General features: G+C 36.4%; 3 protein-coding genes across 6 annotated transcripts; 2 read left to right on the top strand and 1 right to left on the bottom strand.

Annotated features, from left to right (window-relative positions):
* Window positions 1-1802: 1802 nt before the first annotated feature.
* On the top strand, window positions 1803-3429 carry Cpr1 (cuticular protein 1). The gene is made up of 2 exons (XM_078187142.1): window positions 1803-1814; window positions 2791-3429. The coding sequence occupies exons 1-2, from the start codon at window positions 1803-1805 to the stop codon at window positions 3427-3429; spliced, it is 651 nt and encodes a 216-aa protein (XP_078043268.1).
* Window positions 3430-6411: 2982 nt separating this feature from the next.
* On the bottom strand, window positions 6412-12004 carry Smc6 (Structural maintenance of chromosomes 6). 4 transcript variants are annotated; one of them, XM_078186942.1, is made up of 20 exons: window positions 11901-12004; window positions 11601-11822; window positions 11330-11522; window positions 11107-11259; window positions 10798-11042; window positions 10606-10725; window positions 10388-10518; window positions 10054-10254; window positions 9788-9984; window positions 9509-9655; window positions 9231-9415; window positions 8856-9166; window positions 8557-8776; window positions 8311-8481; window positions 8059-8246; window positions 7827-7992; window positions 7644-7757; window positions 7365-7562; window positions 7153-7286; window positions 6412-7077 (listed from the first exon to the last, which is right to left on the bottom strand). In XM_078186942.1, the coding sequence occupies exons 2-20, from the start codon at window positions 11706-11708 to the stop codon at window positions 7044-7046; spliced, it is 3216 nt and encodes a 1071-aa protein (XP_078043068.1). In that variant the 5' UTR covers window positions 11709-11822; window positions 11901-12004; the 3' UTR covers window positions 6412-7043. The 4 variants fall into 4 exon arrangements, with proteins under 4 accessions (XP_078043068.1, XP_078043069.1, XP_078043070.1 ...); XM_078186943.1 differs by having other exon boundaries at window positions 11931-11993; XM_078186944.1 differs by lacking the exon at window positions 11901-12004 and having other exon boundaries at window positions 11594-11725.
* Window positions 12005-13844: 1840 nt separating this feature from the next.
* On the top strand, window positions 13845-18690 carry LOC144473884 (uncharacterized). Its single transcript, XM_078188230.1, has 4 exons — window positions 13845-14459; window positions 14600-14734; window positions 14808-15757; window positions 15843-18690. Exons 1-4 carry the CDS (start codon window positions 14123-14125, stop codon window positions 17691-17693), a joined length of 3273 nt encoding a protein of 1090 aa, XP_078044356.1. The 5' UTR covers window positions 13845-14122; the 3' UTR covers window positions 17694-18690.
* Window position 18691: the final 1 nt, after the last annotated feature.

The raw sequence follows: 18691 nt of genomic DNA, 5'->3' as shown, positions 1-18691 counted from the left end.
AAAAAATGCAAAAGATAAGAGAAATGTATCTAAACATGAAATAATATATTTAACACGTTCGTCGCCGACAATTAGACACTAAAATCCCCACATAATTAAGGCAATTTAATTAATTAAAATAAACTAAAAAGTTCACATTTATCATAAGGGATGACCTTAGAACTCGTACGCATCCGAAAAATCATAGTCGAATTCATTTTGCTCGAATATATTGCCATAAAAATAAATTTTCAAAATTGGTCAGAAATTAGTGTCACCCAGATATGGGTGACGCGGCGACGAACGTGTTAATAATGCAACTGATACTACCCCAATATTTAAATTCTGGAATTTTATGCAAAATAATCATTTTCTCTAACAATTTCAAAAATCAAGAATTGATTTTATATTTTTTTATAATAATATTATAAATTATTCTTTTATAATAATATGTTGATGACGACACCAGGGTGGTGTAATATTAATAGATTGCGGATATTATGCATTTATCAGAACAATGATAACGTGAAATACCAAATAGGAAGAACATAAGGAGAATAAATGGATGCAGTCATTTAGTTTTTAAATCAATAAAATTGTTAAGAGAAGCAATACATTTCTAAAGATAAATGCCGGCGGCAAGCGAGAATTCTATCGCAGGTGCAAACATCAAAGTGATAACGAAGACAAGAAATAATTTTGAAACGTTGGCACTGTATTCACCCTGTAAATGATTAAAATTTAAATATTCATTAAAAATCTTTAAATCATATACTTAAGTCATATTCTCCATTTCTAATCGTTGAAATAGGGAACATTGTTGGAATATCTCATTCGCCTTGAAATCCACACCGTAATAAAAAAACGAAATGTAATATATCAACGTCTCGTTATTATTATACTGTGAATTTAATGTATTTTTCTCTTAGTCATTTTTGTCGAAAAACCCCCAGTATAATAAAAAATATATAATAACAAATACAACTTATAAAAATGATTAAAAGAGGGAAGACATTTTCATACGAAAACTGTCCAGAACAACTAGCAAAATGCAAACACATTCGGAAAATTCGATAACTTGCTATATACTCTGTTAAATCTATTAGAGTCTTGATAAACCTATAAATAAATTCTTATCTTATTTTCGTTTCTCAAAGTTGAGCGAACAAGTTGTTATTCTGCATAAACATCTGCAGTCCACTCGCAATCAAGCTACGACAATTTTTATTTTGCAAAAAGATCCGCGATCTAGATGTTATCTCTATTCGCCTCCATATTCTCGTAGCATCGTTACATTATCGTGTCGCATATTATCATTAATATTCGTCTTCGTGTTACAAGAGAGTCAAGAAGAAATATTCGATCGGCCCAACATTCTCCAGTAAAAGGTCAAGACGAAAGTGTTCGGCTGGCTCGAAAGCGAAAAAGCGGGCGATCATTAATGAAGTAATCGTGCCGAAAAGTACGGAAAAGTGAAGCAGGTACACGGTGTGTTTCCCTCTTGCCCCGAAGCCCGAGGAAGGATTAAGTAACTCGTGGCAAGGACGTGGCCTAGTCCACGGTGCGACGGTGTGTTCGCGATCGTCCGACGGGGATCGTCGGTGTTCGAATTGTTCGTGTTGGGCGTGGTCCGATTTCTTGCTCAATTTTGTGCCACTCTGCGACCGCAAATCGGGTGACCGTCGAAGGTACCGTCACCCAGTTACGTCAGCGTGCCCGTGGGTCCTGCCCCGGCCGGTATAAAAGCCGAAAACCACCCGACCGTAGTATCATTCGCATCACAGACAGACAGATCGAGAGATCTACCAATCAAGCAAGCTACAATGGCATTCAAGGTACATATCGTATATTGAAAGCGAAACGCGAATCATTCATTCACAACAACACCCCGCGGTAATCTCTTCGTCTATCCGGCGAATATAGTAACTCCCGTCGTCGCAAGCGTGCAACTATTATTTCGCTCGTCTATTATCCGCTCGACTAATTTTACTCTCAGTACTTTTTTCACAAACCGGCGAGGCTTTTCGTCTTTAAGAAAGGCTCCGCGAAAAAGTAGAACGCACGTACTCGTGCCTGTTTCGATAATCGCGGACGATTTCGGTAACATGACTTTCATCAACTTCTCAGGAATTCCATAGGGCCATTTCTCATTTCTGTGCTGTTTCACATGCAGGAGCTGCATAGAATTCTCTTTTTTTCATATTTATGATGAAAATAGCATATATAGACGTTAATAGTTTATTATATTATTATTAGAATTTTCTTTTAAATGCATTAAATCCAGAGTCTGGTTCCAAAAATCGTCGGTGATTCACTTCTTAGTTGTTGCTCGAATAGGGGGTTATTTAATCTGTCGAAAAACTACACCTCCAAGCTCTTTCTAACAAAGACCACTTCTTCCACAGTTTGATAAAAATTTAATTTATATGATATGTAAAAACTTATAAATATTATATAATTTTCACAAGAGGAAGATTTTTAACAGGCTTTTGACTCTTCGCACTCGAGAGATAACTCCGAAACACCGTTGAAAATTGTTTCATCGCGTTGAAAAATAGTTTTCGAAACACCAAAATTTGTTTACATTCAAAAAGCTGTTGAAAGTATATAAAACTGCATAAAACGCACTAATTATAAACCACGGAAAATGGAATACTGTAGTACAGAAGAAACTGTTACGTATTTGGAGTTAAAGGGTCTCTAAGTGCACAGGATTAACTGACTTTATCATCCGATTACACTATCTAGTCCTAAATATTATTAGAACAATAATAATCCTGCATTATCTAATTAAACTACTTCTGTTCGCAGTTTGTTGCTTTGGCTACCCTCTTGGCCGCCGCCAACGCCGGACTCCTTCCTGCAGCCCCCATCTCCTATGCCCCAGCGGCTCCTCTTGCCTACGCTGCGGCGCCAGTGGCTGTAGCCCCGGTGGCCAAAGCAGTGGCTGTCGCCCCCGTGGCGAAGGCGGTGGATGCTGACTACGACCCACACCCACAATACAGCTACGCCTATGATGTTCACGACAGCCTGACCGGTGACGCCAAGAGCCAACAGGAGACCCGTGACGGAGACGTCGTCCAAGGCAGCTACTCCCTGATCGAAGCTGACGGAACCCGCCGTATCGTCGACTACACCGCCGACCCGGTCAACGGATTCAACGCCGTAGTCCGCAAAGAAGCCGCTGCTGCTCCCCTGGTCGCCGCGCCTGTCGCCAAAATCGCCGCACCTGTCGCCAAGATCGCTGCCCCCATCGCTTATGCCGCACCGGTCGCCAAGATCGCCGCCCCTCTAACCTACGCCGCCGCCCCCGTCGCCAAATTCGCCTATGCCGCCCCCGTCGCTAAATTCGCCGCACCCGTCTCCTACGCCGCACCCATCGCCAAGATCGCCTCTCCCTTCGCCGCACCCCTCGCCTACGCCGCCCCCGCACCCGCCTACATCCACTGAGCCGATCTGTCTGCAATAGGTTAATGTTTATTCGAATAAAGTCACTTTTTTAGCAACCATAAGAAACGTCTTTCGATATACATCTCGACGGCTACCCAGACACCCTCTAACAAGTAGAGTGCGGATCTTTATGCAATAGAAAAATTGTCTGCATCGGTGGAAAAAAAACTCGGAGTAACTTAACAGTCACTTTTTTCCGTAATAATTCTAGCAGGTTGAAAGTGATATGTCATTAATTGTTTTTAATATCTCTACTGTTTGACTTCGCAAATACTTCTTTTTGTCGTAAATGCATAAAATCCGCGGCTTATCAATAAATGATATTTTCTAATACAACATAATTTATTTTTATTAATATTACGGTGACTATTTGTTTTTCTTTCATTTTATTTGGTACAATACTTCTTTTCTGTTAAATTTTATGCTCTATCCGAATTGGGAAGAAATATGTTTTGTTAAAAAAGCAAAATCGCGTATACCGATTACAGTACTATATGTCTCCCTATAAATTATGCAACTTCTATCTGAAACATTTTTTTTGTAGGACGAATATCTTATGAATTTTTTGGTGTCTCGTGTTACGAAACATTGCATTGCTTGTGCATAAACATGGAAACACCAAACAGAATCGCTGACGTTACTGCGTGGCTCTTAGATAACAATGAATAGTCTACGGATCTCTATGCAAAATAAAAATTGTCTTCATTAATTGAAAGATGCACAAGCTATATAGACATTTATTTATTTTCTTAATCATTTTAATGAGTTCACAGTAACACAGTAATAATTTCGAATTATTTAAACGTTGTCACTATTTTACATTCGATGTACTAATTTTTCTCATAAACCCTTCTTCATTCGTCAAGCTGTTGTAATATTTTAATCTCTGTGGCATCGAAATGAAAAATTTACATAATAAATATTGGGATAGTTGCATCCACGGGATTGGTCAGTCAGAATCATTTGATATTTGTTCTTCTTCTTTTCAGTCGTACAATAAATATTTGGTAAAACATTGCAAATTATAAACATTTACATTATAAACATTTGTCGTTACGTCACGGTTTGCAGCTAACTTTCTTCCAGTTCAATCCACATAAGCCACCGTTTAATCATACGACGTAAATTTGAAGTACTCGTCGATCCGATTTCAATCGAACCCGATTGGCTGTTCAAGGCCACTTTCCCAACCGTGAATTATACGGCCCGCGCAACTTCTATTGTTGCGCCACTCTAAGTAAGGTGGTAAGAGGGATAGGTTAGTATGGGCTTTCCATTTCTCAAGCATCTGTCGGGTGGAGGCGAAAGTGTAACGGGTAAGGAGGCCGTGTAGCGTGGCAAGGGTAACCGTGAACGACCTTGAGCGACCAACTTACCTGAATTTAATTAATTCGAAAAAAATACGTTCAAATATCCGCAAGAAATTATCTATCGAAAACAATGTTTTGACGTCGAGTAGATGCATGGTCATCGTTTTAATCTTCACGAACCATAAGCGTGTTCCTTGGCCGATCCCACGTTCGATAGCAATTCTTTGTCCAGTCGACGTGGAAAAACGATCTGCCGTCATAAAAAGCGGCAACCTGTTCGGATCCTACAAAATTCGATCTCCGAAGGACACGGAAGGGTAAGGCCCAGAAGTTGAACAGTCGTGGCCCGGGGAAAAAAAGCATCGCGACGAAAAAAGAAGGTGCGTAGCATCGAAGTTGTCGACTAAACGATGACGCGGTCGTTAGGTTGGCATTTCGCTCGTTAAAGGAGACCGCTTTTTTATTAACAATTCACGGACAAGCACCGAGGCTCTCCAACACTTTCTCCGCTAGCGCTGCCTGCGTCCTGGGGTTACACAATGGGCAGCAACCACGCCTCGCACGCACCGAGCGTCCCCGTATAATGCACGTAATGTGAATCGTTGCGTTAATCGGGAACTCCGGGCAAACCAGATTCGCGCGATGGTGCAAACCTTGATCCACTTACAATCCAGTATACCTTCGTCTGCAGCCGCGGTTATATCTTTATTCTTCGTAAACTTCGTAATTGATCGCAAGGCGACGGCTGAGACGGGACCGAAGAGAAAGTAATCGCTAGACTGCGGATCATTATGCGCCCACAGCGTCTGTGTTGTAAAATACAGGGGAATACTGATTGTTCGGTCGAATGCTCTATTATCCGGAATGCCTGATTTAAGAAATGATAACTTGTTACACAATTATAGTATTACTCTACATTAATGTAATGTTATGAATCGAAAACGAGTGGCCACTATGGACGCGCAAAAGACTGAATATTAAAAGTTGCTTCTTGTTTCTAATTCTTGCATATTTACGTAGTAGTAAGTGGTTCTTGCTACTTCAGGCACTTTCATGATTAAAAAACTCAGAGGAGATTTCTAGCAATATACTCGTAATAACTATTCACGCAATCTTTTTAGTATTAATTTTCACGTTTCAATATCGAATATTCAAACAAATGATTCGTGCTAAATTTCCTATAAAGAGTAATATAAATTTCGGCTCATATTTTCTGCTTCCTTTAAACGTTCTCCCGATAATTTAAAAATAGCGCCGTTTGTGACAAGTTGCACTCCTTGCGATGAAAATTCGAAGCTCGCTTTAGGGGTCCGTACAGTACCAATTAGGCCAGTGGCAAAACGCTCAAACCGATAGCCAAAATCGATTATCGGTAATTTGGCTAGCAGTTTGAGCATTCTGTTATTACACTACATAATTGGTGCTGTACGGACCCCGAAAGCAAGCTTCGAAATTTCATCGTAGGGAGCGCCGCCTATTTTCTCTACAAAAACCGCCATTATCACCCGCATTTATCGGAATTTGTATTGATTTGTGAAAAAACTGGCGAGGACTATCAGTTTCCTACATTTGCAACATAATCATTTTTATACATATTAATAAGTTTTAATCAAATCACTATGAAAATTTAATATTCTTATTAGAAATAATTAACAAACTTATATTCTCTGTATCAAATTTTTATTAAAAAGTACAAAAATAATTTTCGCTATCGTTATATTTTATTAAAAAAATAGAACGTAAACAATGTTTCATTTCATAACACTATCAATATAGATATATTATCTTTACTTATGAAAATATGTTTTTGCACGCGTTGTACATATCTATGCCGACTTTCATATCAAATAATATAACTTCGAATTACACAAAAATATAAAGTAAAACCTATCCACTCCACATCAATGAAAATTTAATTTAATGCTGGAGCACAAAATTACTGGTAATACTTAAGTGAATACTCCCAAGTGACACTTTCTAATGCTACTGATATTATGAACAATATAAATATACTATTTTCACGTAATAGTATCACGATGCTATTATACATGTAACAGTATAAACTATTAGTTAACACTATCATCATTTATCATTATATTATCACTTGCTTCAAATAGAACTAACTTACTTTCTTTTTTAGTAAAAAAAATATGAATGGATCCCTTAAATTTTACATTATTATAAATAAGACATACAACTGAATGAATAGATACATTATCAAAAATAATAAAATATTTTTAGGAGATACTTTATATCCTGAGAAAAATAACTTAAAACGTCAATAATAAGTATCTGGACTATGTTTTACTTCGACTTTCCTCGTTCAGGTGGTGCCAATCTGAAAAATTAATATAATTATACAAATTAGACTCAGTACAATGTTTTAACTATTTTAAATTAATTTTGACTATACCGATGAATCGTTACATAATCTTCAGCAAGAACACCAGACGTATCGAGTGGGGTCAGAAATGTAAACTGACTTTGTGGATGTGTTTTGGTATGGTCCATAAGAATATCCATTATGACTCGCCGATTAACCTTATCCTAATTACAAAATAACAATGAATAAAAACATTTACATAGACGTAAAAGAACCTTAATATTTCTAAGGAGTATGTGTACCATGAAAACGTCGAATTCGTCGAGAAAATAGAAAGGCAAACCGGTGCAGTCCCAAAGTGCTAAAATAAAAGCAACGGTCGAGTAAGATCTTTCACCGCCTGATAATGATCTCGTATCATTATTAGCCATTTCTCTGGTGTTCTGCACGTGTACTTCAAGTTCAAGGGTTTTTTTTTCATGGTCGATATTTATCCTGCCCTAATTAAAATATAATGTATCTCATGAAACAAGTAATGAATAAAATTTTGTCTGCACAAATAGAATCTTGTTTATTCATACCATATTGTTACGTAATGCGAGTACGTTCGAAAATGAATTTTGTATATTTACTCCGTAAATCTCTTTCATTTCACAGAACAATTGCTTTCGCTCTCGTAGACGTTTAAGATGTTTCTGTAATGATCACAAATACATTAATACATATTCTTCCATAAAAATAACGTTTACAACACCATAACTTACTTTATAACTTTTCTCAATGTTTACAGCCAGATTAATATCTTTACCACACTTTGCTTCCTTCATTTTTAATTCTTTTCGCAACTGTGCTATAGTGCCAAATTGCTTCTCTATTTCATGAATTTTCGCTTTCAAATCTTTAGCTAACTTGTCAAGTTCCTTTGCTGATCTGTAAAGAGATATATTACTTCTGTCCAATAAGAATGTTAATAACAAAGACTATCAATGTATCAACCTTGTTGTTTCTATCCTATCGCTTCGTTTCGTAGCATCGAACACTGATTTTTTAGTAACCCTCTCCTGCATTTCATATTCTGCCGTTGCATTCTGTAAAGCTTGTCGCACTGCCTCTAATTTCTTCGCAGCATGCCGGGTTCTCATTCGCATTTCTTCTTTCTGAACTTCCAATTGCCTTATATTTGCCTGCACAATACATATAAAATCATTAGCGTAAAAGTATTCATTACAAAACCCCGACAAAAAATACCTTGAGTGGATTGATTTTCAGATCCAGGCATTGCCTTAATTCTCTGTATCGCCGAATTTCCGCCTCTAGGTGTTCTATCTTTTTCTGAAGTTCCAGAACACATTCATTTAAACGGAATTCCTCAGATTTTTCTTGATTCAACTTCTTTTCTAACTCGCTTAACTCATTTTTCTGCAAAAAAAAAACAATTCACAATTAGATTATAAATTCAAATATAATTTTTAAATTGAAAAATGTTATACTCACAAATACTGTAATAGATATCGCTTCGTTAGATTCAATCTTATCCTTTAGATCGTTGATTTTCCCTTTGTATTGCTTTTGAGCAGCATTGAGCTGAGCAATTAATTTATTGGCAGTTATTAATTCAGAACTTGTACGTTTTTCTTTTTCACGCGCTGTAGTATATGATTGATCCGCTACGTTTTTTTCATTATCTATAGAGCGAAGTTCATCCTCTAGTGCACTAATCAAATAAGTAAAATGTAACGTTTGCAGCATTAGTATAATAATTATACAGCAGTGCAAAATAAAAGGAGTCTTACCTAATCGCGTCGGAAACTGAAACTTGAAGGAATCTGGCTTTCAAGTCACGTGGTCCACCGTAACTTCTGTAATGCGGATCCGGAAAGAACATGTCCCCTTTTTGGGTAATAGCTCTCCTACAATTACGCGGTACTCTGGAAGCATTCGACATAACTTCAGCTGCTTCCTTGCTCGTAGGAATTAATAGAATACATTCAACTTCGCGCTGATCAATTAAGCAGTTAGCGACGGTTGGGTCTGATATATCCATTGCGTCTAAGAGATTAGAAAACTCTGGCGAACGAGTACAATGAGCACTAACGTCATGAACCTGAAAACCCCAATGAAATGTTGCATAATCCAATGAAATATTACAATACAAAGATATTACTTACTCTGTTAAAGAATTTGCTACATATTATCTGCGGAGTTCTTTCATTTAGATAAATCTCCTTCATGATCGCGGTTAATACTTTGGCATCATGACTATTGTCTACGCAGAATGTGCTAAAAACACCGGCTCCTAAGAAATTTTCAACTGCAGGTGCCCAGACTGGATTCTTCATTTTTATGTGTGCTCCTAAACAGAAGATTATAGAAATATGTAAAATAGAGGAAAGTATATTAAATTATGCTAAGTTATTCCCGTATTCTTGAGTTATTTTTAACACACCTAGTGGACCGCGTGGCTTTTCTCGAAACTGATTGTTACTATATTCTTCTTCAATTCTTCTCAAAAGACGTGGTATATTTCGTCCAAATACAGTCAACGCATTATCAGCGTGTTTTTTTCTCGCATTTATTTCACGTTGAATTGTTTCTGAAATAAAATGCAATAAATAAATCAGTATTAAATTTTAACAGTCGCTGCAGAAGGAGGAACTATTTCAAGTATTCATAATAGATTAGAGTGAAATAACTGTAATAAATAAGCGAGACCTTTAATACTTACGAATACGATTTTCATAACTTCCAATTTTAATCTTTGACGTGTGCATTTCTTTCTGAAGACGCATTCTATCAGTTTCTAAGTGCATTTGATCAGTTTGTTTAGTCTGCAGTAAAGCTTCGACTTCAGACAGCTTCTGTTCTAAAGCTGCCAACTGTTGTTTCATTTCATTCCTTTCAATTTGTTCTGCATTGTTACCACTAAAAGTGTAGGTTTGCATTAGATTTCAGCATATATAAATAACTACACAAAGATAAAACTTAATAAACCTTTCCAGTCGATGTATCTCTTTTTTAATCATGTTAACATCATCTTCAAATCTTTTACTCTTACTTTGACAAGAACGCCATTCTCTTACTTTGGTGGAATGTGCATCTTTAGTAATACTATACTCTTGCTTCACTTTATTATAATCTTCCGAACTATTAGACACTTCCCGTTCGGCGTCTTTAATTGTCTCCTCTAATTCTCTGCACAAACAATATTATATATTATTTAACGTACGTGCCTATATGCCGTAACAATAATAGATCTTCAATTTACAAATTTTTCAATATTTATGTCAAATCTATTTGTTACAATTCTTGTTACCACAATACATACAGGATTTTTTTGTTTATCTCTTCATCTTTTGAATCTGCAGACGATTCAACATCTATAAACTGTTTATGGCTCTCCTCACACTTTTTAAAAACTTCTTCAACCTTCTCTAACTTTTTCTCTTCTGCAATAGCCTATGCAATGAAATATGGATTTTATACTATTAATCAACAGTGATAAATTGAATCATAAAATTTTCCTATACTGCATTCATCACTCACAATTGCCCAAACATATTCCTTTTCGAGATTAGTTGCTTCAATACGTAATGAATCTATTTCTTCTGCTTGTCGTATATTTTCTTTTAACCTTTCTATGTCCTTCCTAGTCTCTGATAGAATCTGTAACAGTAGTTGTCAATATGTACAAGCAAAATCAATTGATATTACACAAGACATATAATAAAAACATACTTCATTGTACTGCTGTAATTTTTCATATTCAACTTGACACACTATTTTAGCCTCTTTATAATTGTTTCCGATCACATCTAAAAGTGTAGCTTTCATGAACAATTCATATTTCTCCCCAGGTTTAGATGTTACTAAAAATGTCCTTGATATGTCTTGATTTAGTATAGAAATTGGATTATCTATTTGAATGTTCATTGCTCGTAGTATTTTGTCAAGTTCATTTCGTTTTGTTGTAATTACGTCTCCTATTAAGAATGACACAATAAACATAGTAATAGATATTCGTTCAAATATGTATGTTATACATACCTTTCCAATTTTTTATTTTGTAAGCAGACGAACTTGAAATGGTTCGAATAACTACTATTGTATGACCATAAACTTCTGGTTTATAAGCCATTGGTCCTTGATTTGTTAATGTTACTTCAATTGTTGCAGTATGTTTTCCCTTTTTTATGAAAGCTATTTCATAAGAAGTGTCATTATAAAAACAGAGAAATATAATCAACTGTACAAATCAAATATGTTCTACCTCTTACAGATGATCCACGACTCGTAACATTCGCTCTGGCGCCAAGACCAACAGTTAACGCTGTTAATATTGCACTTTTACCACTTCCATTACGTCCAACAATGAAATTAACATTCGGATTTAATGTAACTTCCAAGGCGTCGTGACACATAAAGTTTCTAATTAGAATTTTTTTCACTTTTCCAGCTTTACACTGCAATATATGTATATCAAGATGTATAAACACAAATGAATTACAAAACCGAAAGTACAATTCGAGCTAACCACCTACATCGTCGAAATGTTCCAAACTATTTTCCTTCCCTCGTGATCGTTTCGATTGGCATGTTTCATTATTAAGAGATTTTCTCTTCCTTCTATTATTTACGTCAACCTCCATGATTGCTGGCAGGTTTACGATCTAATAACGCGAAAATAGTACACTTATTCAAACGACGCGCAATATTAACGGATGTGAACTGAAAACCATCCTCTTCCGCAGATATCTAATCAACTTTAATAAAAAATATCCTCGAATCACTTCAGAGTCATCACGTGTATGTACTGATCAAGCTAATGATTACATACTAACAATTGTTAAATTGATACTCGAATACGTTACCGGGTGCAACAACACCTAACAACGTGCAGCAACGTGTGTGAATCTTCCCGCCAGTGACTGGATTTTGTTTTGTGACTTTCTCAACCACACTGCACCAAGAATGTAGATTTTCTGCTAGCTTTTCAGATGCTGCCTACCTCGACTACAGCGACAGTTACGTTTCCGCATGACTCTCCAGTCTGCGTTTGCGAGAATAGAAAGATAATTGTATGAATAAATGAATTGACTAACAATTTATTCGAAGTCAGAATTTACTGTGGATTCGATTTGCAATAAAATGGGAATGCTTACTGAAGCTGAAGGAAATAGAAAAATAGTGCAATTCCTGAGGTATTATTGTAGCGACATTGTAGTTTTAAAACAGCATATAAAACAGAAGACATTCAGAAATTTAAATACATTCTCATTCATTGTTTTGATCTTAGACCACTGCATAATTAAATAATAAAATACGCAAAGCCAAATTTGTATGATGTACCAGTATTAATTTCTACTGCACCTGCGTCTACGCGTCTCTCGTGACCGTAGCTTCTTCAAAACTCTGCATTCTACATACTGCGCACGCACCGTATTGAAACGCGGGAAATTATATGTTTTAAATTAGTTTAATATGTAATCACTTATAAACAATTTCTTCATTCTTCTTTTTCCAGAAAGTGTGCTGTTGCGTGATCACGCGAACGTAGTTATAAATAAGCGCCTCTGGTTATGCAAATTATAAGCTTAGTTGATGCCGACAGGAGGGTAATTCGAATATAAATACAAATTTAGATCGTATATTTATATAGAGATACAGTACAGAGAATATGTAAGGAGATAACGAGAGAGTTCCCACGAAATTCTTCGTTGAGCCTTTTTTTATTTAGCGAGACTAATCGAGGAATGTAGAGAAAGTCACGTAGCCTCTCGTAAGATCCTCTCCAATTTCACATGAACTAGACGAGTCACAATAACAAACCCGGTTCTCTCAAGTACAGGACGTCGTAAATCTTTAGACAAGGACTTCTCGGAACCCTCTCTGACCTCTCTCTCTCTCTCTCTTAGTCAGTTCTCGAGCCGAAATCTTCGCGCGCTGCACACCCCCACACCATTCGTTTCGGTGGGCTTTTTACCCCTGCGCGCTCGACTACCGCGCACTCCCATCCGCACGTGCACCGTCGAACTACCAATCTGCAACCGGAAGACGAGCCATCCGACGAATCAGCATCCAGCTAAAGGACCCCAATTTTCCTATTGGACAAGGGAGGAAAAACCAGAAGGAACGCTGGAAGAAAACTCGATTCCTCGGGAAAATACAGACAGACTTTACTTTGAAGGCTTGGAGATAACATCGTTATCCAGGAAATAAAGTTTTAAAGACGATTTTTGTGTTACTAGTTAATTTTTACAAGTCGTTCACAAGCAGAACACTTTTGTGTTCCACGGGCATCCGAACCAGCCAAATTTCTCTAAATCCCACCCAAAGCTACGCAACAGTGCTAATGTCGTGCTCTCTATCTCACTCACCACGCCCTCTCCTTGTCTAAAACTGCATGGACAACATTGCTTAGCTGTGGAGCGTCAACCAATCAGAAAAATGCAGTTTCTGCACCCTACCTCAAACTTCTGAGCCCTTGGCATGACGCAATATGAAAGCACTACTTCCTCAAGTACCACTTGAGGACAGGGACTGAGTGAGTAGAAGATGGTTCCATTTCGTCTTATCAAAACTGTTTAGCTAGGTCTTGTAGAAACTCTCTCAGACATTTTCCTTTTAGTTATCATTTATACGTGCCTGAGAGTTTAATAATTTAATATTTTAAGGTGTTCGAAATCTTGCCGCGAAATTGTTAGACTTTTCACAACTGGCGACATCTGCCGGCAATTTCCGTGTTTTGTATAAATCTTTACTACTACCTGCTACAGAAACAAACACCCTACAGTATGTACCTCCCACGCTTGAACTTTTCCCCACCACCTGTTGCACAATGAAATTTGAATTGTCGACGGTTGGTGACGGTTAATCGAAACGTATGCACCGTGTCCCCAGCAAAGTTCGCTGTCGATCCGATGGACCGAAGTTTTTATTTTATGGCAACCTGTTAATGCGTGGTTTAACACTCTTCGCGGAGTATCGTGCTATTTTGCTCGTGTGTTGTTATTAATTACAGTTCCTGTACTAGCTTGTGCTTGAACACCAACTTTTCCGAGAGATGAGTGATTCTGGAGATGCTGTTAAATATAAATGGACCCCGGACAGTACTTCTTTGTTGGTGTCAGTTTGGTCCGACAGACAAGTTCAAAAACAGCTCGAGTACGCTTCAAAACCACAGTTGATATGGGAAAATGTCGCTCGATATATGAAGAAAAAAGGGTACAACGTATCTGGAAAACAATGCCGATCACGGATGAAACAGGTTCTGGTATGCTATCGTGAAGCCAAACGAGCTGGTACACGAGCAGGTGTAGAGCAATATTATGAATCGATCGATAGAGTCCTGAAAAATAAGCGTCTTGAAGAAGTTAATATTAATGGTATAGACACTGTAGGTAAGGCAATTTTTACGATTGTTGAGGTATATTGTTTTGTTCTTTATTAATTAAATTAATAGTTTACAGTTTAAATAAATACTTTGTGGAGGATATTGTTCAAGTTAATTAATCATATCTGCTTTTCAACATTTTGGTAGATGCTGTAATACATGTTAAGTCTCCTCCAAAGGAAGTAAAGACAAATAAAAATTTACAAATGAGACACAAGTTTCAAGAGCCTGTGCAGTCACTACATCATTCAGAAGCATTGTCTCCAACATGGGGTTTTCAACGTGAGAGCTATACTTTATGTAAAAAATATTATTATGAATTAATAACTTTATCATAAACTACTGTGCATTTTAGGTGAAAATGAATATCCTGATTCCCCTGAATCAAATGAAACTATAATAGCTAGACCTTTTACTAGAGTCTTCTCTCCCACTAGAGATGTTGCTATTAACACAGGTGAAGAATTAGTGCAATTGGCTGGTAAATCAGCTCAGTGCAATTCTGTTCCAATGGAAGAACCATTGCGTGCTAGCTACAAGCAAAATTTATTACCTTATCGCTATGGAGAAATACCTTATCAAAATGCAGTACAGAATGTGCAAAATCAAATAATTCAAGAGAACATGCAACAACACCAAACTTTACAACAAAATTGTATGAGTCATCAGCAAAATATGTTGGTGAATAATTTAGGATTTCAACAAAATCAGCACACTTTCAATCAGAATTTAATAACGCAACCAGTCAATCCTCCAATGAAAATTAGTCCAACAATTGTACAAAACGTAAATTTAGAACAGTTGCTCCAGCAACAAGCTCAGGTGAATAATCGTGCAATGCCACAAGAACCAAGAAAAATTGTATTTGGACAAAATTTGGCAGCTACATACAAACAACAATATGGTAATATGTTGTCTCATATGCCTGCTGTAGCAGATAATAAAGGAGTTGGATGTCTCCCTCCAGATTATTCTCCAGATGTTTCTCAAAATTTGAACGATGCTTTTTGCCAAACAAAAACTGATGATAAATCGCATAACTTGAATGAAACTTATAATCAAGCTATGCAAACAGGAATTCAAGATGCTTCTATGTTAACAAATAATGCAACTTGTAATGATGAAAGTCTTATATTAGAATTTTTGATGGATTCTTTAAGTCAAGCAGGAAGTGACCATAAATCAAAAGATACTGCCGTCAATACGGACAATATTCCCAATGTGCCAATTAGGAAGAAGAAAGCTCAGAAGTTGGAACAACTTGTTTTAGGTGCTATTAGTTCCCAAAATGAAGTCGTTAATAGGGTAAGGTACAATTATAACAGAGAATAGAAGAAATATTGTAATAGAAGTATAAAATTAAAAAGAACTTTAAATAATTTTATTTCAGATTCTTGCTGCACAAAATGATATGTTAACAAAATTCTTAGATTTAGATAGAGACCGTCAAAATAGACTTGAAAATCGATTGGACGACTTATTGAAAGTCGTACACAATAATGTACTTACAAAACAGCCTTCGGAAACGGATGGTGGAGTATCTACACCGTCACCAGAGCCCACCATAACTTGTCTAGTGCCTCCACCAATGCCTGGAGCTGCACCTCCTAAACTGGATTTAGTTCCTCCAAAACCTTGCCGGGTTCCTTGTACAGTACCAAGTTCTAATGTTGAACTAATTAATCAAAATCCTGTGATAACAAGACCGGGCATTGTTTCACCTATAAATAGTCCAGTAAAAAAACCTGGTACCATATGGTCGAAACTGGGGCCAGTATCACAATCACCTTTTGTCAAGGCTCAACAACGTTTGGGTTTCCAAGCTGTTTCAACAACTGATACTCGAACCCAATCTTCTGCGGAGAGACGCATAGCAAGAGAAATGGATAAAATTAACATGAACACAGAAACGTTGAAGTTTGAAACCACGAAATTCTTAGAAATGGAGAGACAATTGGAAGAGAAAGTAGAAAATGCCCGTCTGGAGACAGTTATAAGTCAAACTTTGCATGCTCGCAGAAGATTGTTCACCCAACGGGAACCTAATGCAGCAATGATACTGACTGCAGCGTTCTTGGAAAACGAATGTCGTGCATCTGAACAACTTATAGACTCTGATAAACATCAACGGAATTTAAAAAGTATCGATGATGATTTATTGACTGGTCAAGGAGAAAGCTATGATCATCTACGACGAATGAGTATGCAGCCTGCATGTGTAGCTGGTGAACCTTGTGATACGTCTACTCCAGCAAAATTCGGAGCTGTCTCTGGTAATAGCGAGAGAGCATCTGTATCAGTACCGAAACAAACAATTCAACAATTGGCTCAGCTTGTAATGAACACTGGAAGGTGGAAGGAACTGGCGGTACAGAATCGTGCCTCACCAATACAAATGAATGTAGAAAAAAAACAAAGTAGTCGTCCAATAGTTCAAACAAATATAGGACAGAATGGATATCCAGTAGTTCAGACCAATGTACAAAAGCAAAATGGTATTCCAGTAATGCAAGCGAATGTACAAAGACTACAAAATGGTATTCCAGTAATGCAAGCAAATGTAGAAAGACTACAAAATGGCTATCCAGGGGGTTACAACGATGTAATTACCATTTCACAGCCTAGTGCTCCGTTCAGAGGAAACGAAGTAAAACCTGACAAAAGTTACGTCAAAGATTGGGTGCTAAATAAATATGGAGATGCAACGAATGAGCAAAAGGCGAATTATGCACAGTCTTGCAATGCCATGAACACTAAACCTAACTTCCCTATAGGTTTTACAAATACAATGTTAAATACTGAGAATACGAAAATGAAAGAAGCTAATGTTGATGTTCGGAAGTCTATTGGATTTAACAGTAATACGTTACCGGACCGCAAACAACAAACTGTACGTTTTATGGATGAAGCATTAGCTGAGCTGCAACAAATGTATATTGAAAGACTGTCGAAAGATCAGCAGGAGAAAAATGATAGTTTGCCATATGTGACTGGTAACGGAAACAATGTTTCTGTTCACAGCCAACAACTGATTGAAAAATATTTTACCGACGTAATGCCGAAAAGGCAATTTAGGGATGGCAAAGAAAAAGAAAGTGATTCTGATGACGAGTTCTTGGATACCACTACTTCCATGCCTACAATCGTACAACGCAGAGGATCTCTCACGTCGACTGGTACAGCTTCGACAGAAGCTCCCCATCCCATGAAACTGTCAAAAGATAATTGCGTAATCAGTTAATTATGTACGCAGTAAGGAATAATTACGACAACAAATAAGTAATTTTAATCATGCAGCAAAAACCTATAGCAAGCTACTATAATAACTCTAATTTTTTGATTAACTGATTTATAAAAACATAACTTTCTCACATTTTAATTCCCATGAGAAATGAGAATTTGATTTTTGTTTACTTTTAAATCAGTAACGAATTTATGTAATTATGTTAAATGAATCTTACAATTATTTTTAACGTTAAATGGAGTCATTAAGTTGAATGCATTATTTCTATTGTCCATACTTAGTATTTTTATGGATATTTCCGTTTTGCAATCTCGAATTGAACAATTTATGACAGGGTTTAGTAATGTTATAAAAGTTTTAAACGGAAGTTGTTAGATCTTTTAATATTTGCTTTGTGAACTGTATTCGACGTCGTATATGTAAAATTCGTGTTAACATTAGATACATCATTGTGCAATGAATCACGTTCCATAGTAGTTGTTGAAAAGATATAATAATAAAAGAGAAAATATTATGAAACATATTTTTTATAATAACCGAATTATCTTGTTTTAACAAAAAACATTATATATGAAATCTATATATCTTTATGGTTAGTGAAAAAATTACGTATTATGCAATTAAATTGTATTATATATATATGTCATGTTAATTATATACATTGTTTATATAAGAATTATAAAAATGTATACATTCGACATGGGCATCATTATTAAATTGTGATTTTCATATGTAGCTTGAGGGTATTCATTTAATCTCGAAAGGTACAGGTCTTCCATTTGTGCATATAATGATGCCATTAACCGATTAATTTTGAATTCAAGTTAGGAAATATGATAAATGCATACTATTAAAGTAAAATTATAGAATACATGAGACATTTTTCTTTAGCAGTGATTGGCAATTGTGTTCAAATAAATAATATTAAGAAACCGTTATTGTGAACTATGTTATGGAATAAATTTACAATTAATAACATTCAATACTTATTTTTG

The sequence above is a fragment of the Augochlora pura genome, chromosome 7 (genome assembly GCF_028453695.1).
Source record: "Augochlora pura isolate Apur16 chromosome 7, APUR_v2.2.1, whole genome shotgun sequence".
In the NCBI taxonomy this organism is placed as follows: domain Eukaryota; kingdom Metazoa; phylum Arthropoda; class Insecta; order Hymenoptera; family Halictidae; genus Augochlora; species Augochlora pura.
The sequence above is the reverse complement of the archived record's forward strand: the minus strand, read 5'-3'. Positions and strand labels throughout refer to the sequence as shown.

Excerpts from the sequence above, each read along its gene's own strand:
- LOC144473884 (XM_078188230.1), top strand. The coding sequence starts at position 14,123 with ATGAGTGATTCTGGAGATGCTGTTAAATATAAATGGACCCCGGACAGT. Across the intron at positions 14,460-14,599 it reads TAATGGTATAGACACTGTAG|ATGCTGTAATACATGTTAAG; the intron begins GTAAGGCAATTT and ends ACATTTTGGTAG. Across the intron at positions 15,758-15,842 it reads AAAATGAAGTCGTTAATAGG|ATTCTTGCTGCACAAAATGA; the intron begins GTAAGGTACAAT and ends ATTTTATTTCAG.
- Smc6 (XM_078186942.1), bottom strand. The coding sequence starts at position 11,708 with ATGGAGGTTGACGTAAATAATAGAAGGAAGAGAAAATCTCTTAATAAT. Across the intron at positions 11,523-11,600 it reads GTTTGGAACATTTCGACGAT|TGTAAAGCTGGAAAAGTGAA; the intron begins GTAGGTGGTTAG and ends CATATATTGCAG. Across the intron at positions 8,777-8,855 it reads TCAGTTTCCGACGCGATTAG|TGCACTAGAGGATGAACTTC; the intron begins GTAAGACTCCTT and ends TTATTTGATTAG.